The sequence below is a fragment of the Dipteris shenzhenensis genome, chromosome 4 (genome assembly GCF_047967505.1).
Source record: "Dipteris shenzhenensis isolate YYH24624 ecotype China chromosome 4, Dip_SZ_1.0, whole genome shotgun sequence".
Taxonomy (NCBI): Eukaryota; Viridiplantae; Streptophyta; class Polypodiopsida; order Gleicheniales; family Dipteridaceae; genus Dipteris; species Dipteris shenzhenensis.
The window spans coordinates 9,455,603-9,464,836 of NC_141599.1; the positions used below are offsets into that span (position 1 = coordinate 9,455,603).

At 41.7% G+C, this 9,234-nt stretch overlaps 1 protein-coding gene across 1 annotated transcript; it reads right to left on the reverse strand.

Annotated features, from left to right (window-relative positions):
* Positions 1 to 884: 884 nt before the first annotated feature.
* On the reverse strand, positions 885 to 2,185 carry LOC147902431 (uncharacterized). The gene is made up of 2 exons (XM_087373879.1): positions 2,107 to 2,185; positions 885 to 1,964 (listed from the first exon to the last, which is right to left on the reverse strand). The coding sequence occupies exon 2, from the start codon at positions 1,942 to 1,944 to the stop codon at positions 1,021 to 1,023; it is 924 nt and encodes a 307-aa protein (XP_087230005.1). The 5' UTR covers positions 1,945 to 1,964; positions 2,107 to 2,185; the 3' UTR covers positions 885 to 1,020.
* Between the last annotated feature and the right edge of the window lie 7,049 nt (positions 2,186 to 9,234).

Consider the following 9,234-nt stretch of genomic DNA (forward strand, 5'->3'; position numbering starts at 1 on the left):
ATTAAATATACTGTGTGTGTGTGTGTGTGCACGTGCGCACTCGTGATGCCTTGTGGGGGCATGGTGTGTTTGTGTGCATGTGTTCTTTTTTGTGTGTTTATGTACTTGATGTTTCTTTCTATAAAACTTTATTTAGACCATGCATAGTATTAGAGTATGATTATTTGGAAGTGTAGTTTTTGTTTATGTGTGTATGTTTGTTTCATTTATTAAAAAAACTCTAAGTTCATATATGGCTAATGATGAGAAAAATTGTGGATCCTTAGCTGGTTGTAGTTAACGATCTTGTAGTTAAAGATCATAATAATTTGTTACGTGTGAAGGACTGAGCACTTGCTATACAAGACATTCTTTTGTTTTTGGTTTTCTTGGGGGGTGAGGGGGCAAATATGGAAAGAAGCTGCATAAGCAGGGTTCATAATAATTGTTACATGTGAAGGAATGAGCACTTGCTATACAAGACATTCTTTTGTTTTTTGTTTTATTGGGGGGTGAGGGGGGAAATATGGAAAGAGGCACAAGTAGGGTTTGAACTTGCAACACTCCATTGGGAGCCTGCAACTATAGAAGATATGTTGGAATTTTTTATTGAATCGTAGGCGGGAGCTATGTTTGTACATAAATTGATCACCTAGGTAAGGCAAGGGAGGGAAGTTCCTTGTGTAGATAACTAAGATTTAGTTTAGTCATCATGAAATAACATTTTATTGTGGTTCCCTACTCAAGAGTAAAGGCTCAAGAGATATGATGTGCTCCATTGCTAATAGGGGCACCTAATGTTCCCAAAAATAAAATACCATTAATAAGCGGAAGGGTGGTGCGCTTAATGTAATGTGGTCCTTGCGCACATAACTAAGATTTAGTCATCATGAAATAACATTTTATTGTGGTTCCCTCCTCAAGGCTAAAGGATCAAGAGAGGTAGATAAGACAAGGGAGGGAAGTCCCTTGAGTACATAAGTAAGATCTAGTCATCATGAAATAACATCTTTTGGTGGTTCCCTCCTAGAGGCTTAAAGCTCAAGATAGGTAGTTATCATCTGCAATGTAGGTCACCTCATCAGAGAAGTAACTAGCGATTGTGTCCCATGGATTGGGAAGGGTGTCATTGGTGATGTACACCCATCCGACATTTTGTTGGAAAGCATGGTCGATGACATCACCATAGTCGAAGCTAGACACGTTGACGTCAGTGACATTGTGGAACAACCCGTAGAAGTTGCTGCGGTCGTAGTTGGAAGTCCACGTGGCCTGCGACCACTGGAGCGCACCCATGCCACTCTCAAACACGCAAATGACGTCGGTGACGCGGGACCTTTTATAGAAAAGGTAGGTCGCGAGGGTGGCGGTCCCAGGGTTGTTGACAACCAAGCTTCGGGGGCTCTTGGACTTGACATAATTGTAGAGGGTTTGGTAAAAGGCTTGGTGGCCATCGGTGTTGGCAGCCTGATCAAAGAAAATGCCATCGATGCTGGGGTAGAAGGTGTACCACGAGTTCACGTCGGCCTGGACCGAAGCGACGGGTCTGTTAGCGTCGTCTGTGTCGACGTAGCCCAGGACGCGGCCCGTGTTGCTCTGGAGAGCGGCGATGGCATCCTTGTAGCTTTGTTGCGCAGCTTGGCCAGGGCCAGTGGATGGGTTGGCAATAGCCACGACTCTGTTAGGGAGCGACTTGGCCGCTGAGTCGAGGGAGGACCAGGCTTGAGGGTTGTCTGTCGGGTCGAAGTAGGCCGGTACCATGATGTTGATCACATTGGAAGCACAGTCGCCCACGGGTATAATAAGCAGGATACCCACGAGAAAAAGACCCGACAAGATGACACTAGAAGAAGCGCACGCCATTATATTGCCCGAAAATCTCACCCGTGGGTCGTGGTGCAATTTGTTTGATGTCTCAAGCCTTTCCAATTCTTCCTCGAAACAAAAGGACGACCGTTTAAACATCTGCAAAACAAGATGGCTTTCTGCATAAAAAGCCGCTACCACATGAACATCCCGGGCGGTGCCAAAACGATACAATACATGTAAGCTGCGGTCATGAGTTGAATGACTTGAATCATCACTCAAATCCTCTAGGATAGCTTCAAGAGGGAAGCGCGTACAAACCTAGAAGGAGGAGAGGTCAAGGTTGGGCCCGAACCCGAATCAAGGTCCTGAGAGATGCCGGACATAAACTTCTTTGGTTCCAAACATCAACCAAAAGATAAACACCTTTAAAGCCTTTTGCTGTATATAAAGGGCCCGCTTCTGGACATAGGGTTGACACGAGGAAATGACGTTCCGTAACTACTCCCCCCAGTTATTTAGTCCTAGCCTTGGATCACATACACTTTAAGGACACGAGGAAATGTAACGACTCTCCCCATTTATTTAGTCCTAGCCTTGGATCACATACACTTTAAGGACACGAGGAAATGTAACTACTCTCCCCATTTATTTAGTCCTAGCCTTGGATCACCTACACTGTAAGGACACGAGGAAATGACGTTCCGCAACTACTCTCCCCATTTATTTAGTCCTAGCCTTGGATCACATACACTTTAAATTCTGGATATAGAGTTGAGAGGGGGAGAGGTGTTAGCTCTCCTCATTAACTACTAAAAATGGGAAAATCCCATTTATTGAAAGGCCTCCTGGGACCAGATATTTTGAAGGGGGGGACCACTTACCATAGGTTAATTGTGCATAGCTACATCGAGCTTGCATGAATTGCACAATGCCGACAGGTACTAATTAATACGAAGTTCCCAATTTTCAGTATCGAGGGGGACATATTGGTTTTAGATGCACTCGCACAATGCAGACAAGTACTAATTAATGCGAATTTCCAAATTTTCAGCATCGAGGGGAACATACTAGCTTTAGATTTGAAATTGCCTTGTTCCAAACCAATCTGCGCAAGTTGCTTTTCAAAAGAATAGAACGTGGCAAAAAAATAGCACTTCATACATGCAGCATACCATTCATGAGGCTTGGTTTTTTCTTGAGCCCCTCCTCGGAAGCATTAGGGGAGATTTGGGGTCTCAAAAGAGCCTCATAAGGAATGGATTAACTTAATTAGAAATGAGCTTACTATGGTAACCCATGGCTAAGGGACCTGTAGCATTGACTCAACTAACATGGGTACCTTTATTTTAAAATTGGGCAACCTTGGCCTTTGGATGGAGGTGATGGTGGATAAATCAAAGGTCTAGGATGCCTTTAGTGGATGGTGGATGCACTTTGGTGGGCTCCAAAAGGGAAAATTTGACTTTGGGGAGGCCTCATTAAGAGGGGAAGGTGGGTTTTAATATGGCCCCTTGATTCAAGTCCAAGATCAATGGAGGAGATAGAGGCACCTAATGGAGGGTGGAGATTGAAGCGTAGTTTGGAGGACTAGGATTGAAGCACATTTTGTACGGCTTGGATTGAAGTGCCATTGCCCACTCGCAAATCAAAAGCTAGGATTTAAGCACCTTTTCCCCTCATCTCATCCCTTGATCTACTTCCAAATCTAGGGCCCGGATTGAAGCGCCATTTCCACTCATCTCCTCCCTTGGATCTACTAGCAAATTTATGGCCCATATTGAAGCGCATTTTCCTCTCATCTTGTCCATTGAATCTTTGTGTTGATCAAGGGTGGAGATTTGATCCTTTTATCAATGGCTGGGAGTGCTTTACCTCAAATTTGAATGTATCCCTTGGATTGAATATTAGATCAAGGGTTGGGAGTGAAGATCATGGGTCCAAACTCTGGGTTAGAGGTCTCCACACAATTAAATGCTTTTGTTAACTTCAACATGGCATTGAACCACACCTCAGAGTACTCTCATTAGTACACCTCAAATTGCTCTCTAATCCCTTGAAATTAGGAAACACTAATTGGAGGCCCTTTTGAGACCCCAAATCTCCCCTGATGTAGGGGCTCTCTTGATCTTGAAAAACCTGCACATTTTTTAATGCTTCTATGATAGACAACTTGACACCTTTTCCTCTAGGAAGAGCTACCCCAAGGCTTGGTACTTGGCAAATCATGAACACATTACCCAATCGAGTATATATGGCTACATCTTGGATGTGAATCATCTCAAATCTACCCTTGTGATTCTCATGATGGTTTATGAAAACAATTCTTCCTATGTTCCTGATTTCAATCAACATCTTGTTTAAGGATCATTGGGGAACAAGCCATGAGAAGTGGGATGTAGTAACTGTAGCTGTTTGGTATAAAGGCCACAATTATGAGCTATTACATAAGAGTCTGCAAAGATTTTTATGCTCTCATCTAGTAAGAGCTATTAAGTTTCAATTGTAAGTTGTGCCTCAATGTTCAAAAGAAGGGCAAGAGTGTCTTAAAAGAAAGAAGGGCAAGGGTGTTTCAATTGCAAGTTGTGCCTCAATGAAAGAAGGGAAAGAGTGTCTTAAAACTTGGATGTAGACATGCATGAGCACATCACGGGGTGTTTTGAAGCAGTGGACGATTAAGAAAATGCATACTAATTGCACGGCTGTAATTAACCAAGGAAAACGTATTCCACTTATCGTAGAAAGAGGGAAATTACACTTACAGTTACCTTGTATTTAGTAAACCTCAAACCCACCATACTTGTTTTATGTAAATCCCAAATAGTAAATCCCCACCCTCGGGGTTTCACCCACAAATATGTAATTATACAATGAGAGTTCAACTAGAGGGGATTTTTAATTAAAAAATTTTAGGTAAATTTACAGAAACATATTGACATATGGGGTTTCTTTATTGAACTTTGAAAAAATCTCTAAGTTTGTATAGAAAAAGAGGTATTTGTATCTAAGTAAAATTCATAGGTAAAAGATTTTTAAAATACCCCTTGAATGCGCATCGTATTCATGGTTTCTTAATAGCATTCTACCTCGAGTCCCCACTGCAATTGTTGTTCAAACACTGCGCTAGTTTTTTACAGTAAATCTTGGGGGGGTCACTCATCATATGTAACCCTATCACATGAGTTCGATAGAAGGTTATTTTTAATTCCTAAATTCTATAAAAGTTAACGTTACATAAGGGAGTATTTAAAGTAAGTTTGGGGAAAAAGTACATATTTGTATAGAAAAAGGGTACATTTTATTAAGAAAAAATTTACAAATAAGGGATTTTATGAATATGCTTTGAACGCATGTGATATAGAGGTTTACTACATAGTGACCCCCCGAGCAGTAAATCCCAAACCCACCATAGTTGTTTCAGTAATCCCAAACCCACCACTTACCTTGTAAAACCACCGAGCTGAATGAAGGGATTGTATGCCATTAATCTTGTAATAATTGAAGAAAACCACCATGTTGGTGGTAGTTAATCCTAGACTATGTATCATGTGCAACCAATGGCACTGCCCTAGTTGGGATCCTAAAATAGCTTGTATAATGCAATTGTTGATATGGCCCTTGAGGAGTCCCCTTTAGGGGCAAGGGCCATGGTGGCATGCCACTGGCCATTGCTTCTAAATGAAATGCCTCAATGGCCCATATATCATATACAAGCTACCACGGCATTGGTGACCACTTTTCCTATACTACCATCATGCTAGTTGTGATCCTAAAACATCTTGTTTTTATAAAGTAAGATCCTAAGACATTCGACAGATCCTGTACTACCACCATGTTGGTTGCGATCCTAAAATAGCTTTTTTGTATAAAGGAAGATCGTGAAACATTTGACAACTCTGGCAATAATTAAAGAGTGGTTTCATTAATAATTGAACAAATACATCTCATGCATTGAGGTATTTTAGCTACATTCGATCGCTTTGAGGTCTTTTAGCTCCATCTAGTTGCTTGGAGGATGGGCCCTTCTCACTCATTTCCTTGAGCCTGAGGGGACTGTTTCAACATTTTACTTTATGCTTTGAGCTCTTTGTGCTACATCCACTCATGCTTGATGGCAGGATTGGCCCAGCTAATGGAAGGATCGGCCCTTTTTTTTGAGGCTCAAGCTTGGGCTTCTTCCCGTTAGGCTCCTTTCTTTCAAAGGTTGATTCTTACCTTCAAGGCTCTTTCTTTTTTCATACCCAATCCAAATGTCAGAATTGTTTTGCAACATCTACTTTCTCACTGTGGATAGTTATAACATGTAGGCGCAATTAATCTTCCCACGAAGTGGCCAATGGTGAATTACATTCATGTCCTCTGCATTTTGAGCTTGCATCCACAAACACCCCAAAGAAAAACACATGTAGATGGTGGCCACACTTGGGCCATTGGATCATGCACTCATCTATGATATGCAGATGGTCAACCATGCATGTATGACACTACAACATTTGAAGAGGATAGTCTAGCTATTGTGGCTATCAATCCCACAGTCTGACACTGTACATCAACAAGTTGTTTCTTCATTCCTTTTAAAGGTTTCTGCTCACTCTCTGCAATAGCTCTATCTAATTCTATATGTTGCTCTTCAAGCTAGTGAAATTGTTAGCAGTGTCTATGTAGTCCTTTTCCAAGAGATCAACTATATGTTGGGTTTTCGTTAGGATGGAGGTCTGCTTTTCCAAACTTTCAAGATCCATGGCAACTTTGTTTAATGCACTAGTGTGATTCAGTTTCAGGCAATTGTACATATCTTTCCCAAATTCCACATTGCCCGTTTCTCCACTGTGTGGCTGCTCTCTGCCCGATTTACATCCTTCCTTGCCTTGAAGCTCTCTCACAGATCCTACATCAATGCTTTGGTTTTGAATTTATTGTTTATTTATGCTCAATGCATTCTACATGTTGCAGAGCCATTGGTAAAGAGCCTCCTTTTTAGCTCTTTAGTCTTCAGGAAGTTTTTTCATCCCTGCTAGCTCTTGCTCCACATTGTCCCTATCCTGATTTCATCAACTTGCCCATTCAACACCTTGATGTGCTTCTCTACTTCTTCTCCTCGATGCCTTTCCATCTCAACCATTTTTCCAATGGCCTTAGCTTGCTCTCGTGCATGCAAGTCCTTCGCTTCTACCTCCTCCACCTTGGATTCCGAAGGCGATCACTCTCTAAAAGCCCTCAAAATATGTGTGAGCAAGCACACATTTAAAATACCCCTAGATTTAAAAATTTACATTTTTTTGTATTATTGTTTATCCCTCTTCCATATGTATACATGTTGTGATTTGGAATTTAAAAGGCCCCTCTATACTTGTACATACCATATTTATATTGGATAAATAATTTTTAAAACCACTTTTGTTTGTAAATGGCGCATCAATTCCCCCAAAATAAAGTATCCCCTTCCACTAACAAACCTATTCTTACATTATGTATTGAGTGACCCTTGGCTTCTACACTCTCCATGAGCATTCTCTCACATATCACTGTCTTTGCTGAGTCCCCATCAGGTGCATAGAAACACCAATTGACTGAGATGACTTTTTTTTGGGGAAAAAATCACAAGGTTTAGATTATATCATAAGGAGGAGTTTTTTACATTGTAAGGAACTCTACCCCTATAAGGAAAAAATGGGAGAAAGAAACACATTTCTTGATATGATTTGACCATAAGCAATAAATAAATTTTTCACTCACTTTTGTAGATAATATTCAACTTAAAAGGTACTTTAAGCACCAAATTATCATATTTGATTTACTATAGCATCTTGATTTGTGAAGGGCACTCGGCAGAGGATATGGATGGATCGATGACTTATTTGGTGGAACCTTCAAAGTAGCTTGTGAGGAATCCTAAGTGCTCTAGGGAGCAAGGGGGAAGCATTTAAAGGCACTGGTCTCCTATATCTAATTGGATTGATCTATGCATGTGAGGGACATCTGGGAGCACAACTTCTTTATCAGCATGTGGTTCCAAAGCATGAGCACTAGGAGCGATTTTCTCTCACTCTTTAGAAATAGGCAATCCTCCAAACAAATTCTTGGGTTTGGGGCTTCCATCTTCAGGAATTTTTGCATGGGTAAGACTAGGAGGAAAAGGACCAATCAGAGATTTAGGACGAAGACAAAGGGTGCATGTGTCTGTGAAATCCACATCCACGAGAGAGGAGGAAGTTTGATTAAAAATGTGATGTAGATGAACAATCTCTTCTTTCTCGTGACGCGGATTCAGAATCTGGAGACTCATTTCGCGAACGCGAAATTGTCTGAGTCTGAAACGGCAGAGAAGTTCATCACCAGGGTGAAGAATCTGCACGATCAGATGACTGTGATTGGCATCACCATCACCAGTGAGAATCTAGCACAAAGGTGCATACGGATTCACCCACCAAAGTAGGATGGTCTTGTTATGGCGCTGAATACATAGAATAGAAATCCGCCCCTCAACTTTGAGGATTTCAGCGCGATGCTTTTGGAGGAGGAGATGCGTCAAAAGATGAGGACTGAAGAAGATTCGGCTTTCTCGGCTGGATCAAAGAAAGGTAAGGGTCAAAATGTCCAGCAAAAGAAAAAGGTACGATTGCTTTCAAGTCAGATGGAGTTATAAAACAGTTGTCCAATGTTCTTTATGTGCTAGATATCAAGAGGGACTTGTTGTCCATTCTGCGATCACGGATCGGGACCTCAAAGTTCACTTCGATAAGAATGGCACACAGATTTTGGATCTTCAAGGGAAGGTCATTGGTAAAGGTACACGGTGCAACATCTACGAACTCTCAGCTTTCAGTGCTCGAGCCGATGTGAGCAACACTAAGCTGTGGCATGAAAGGTTTGGTAATCTAAACCTTAGTTCTTTAAAGGAGATGCATAAAAGTGGAATGATTACAGACCTATCAGAAATTATAGATCTGCTCGATGTATGTGAAGCTTGCATGATGGGCAAGCAGCATCGGCAGCCCTTTCCTAAAGAGGCTAGCAGGGCAAAGGCTCCTCTAGAGCTTGTTCACACGGACCTCTGCGGAAGGTTGGAGATGGAAGCTTTGGGTGGTTCCTACTACTTCATGACACTGATCGACGACTACAGTAGAAGGATATGGATATACTTCTTGAAAACTAAAGATGAGGCTTTTAGTAAGTTCAAAGAATGGCATGTAATGGTCGAGAAAGAAACGGGGAGGAAGGTGAAGAAGTTGAGATCAAGTAGAGGTGGTGAGTTCACATCAAGTGAATTTGAAAGTTACTGCAAAAGTCACGAGACCAAGAGGCAGAAACCCCCGCCACATACATCACAGCAAAATGGAGTAGCAGAGCGCAAGATGCGCGTCATCTGCAAAATGGGCAGGAGTATGATGAAAGGGAAAGATTTGCCAAAGACTTTCTGGGCTGAAGCATGTAACACGGTAGTTTACA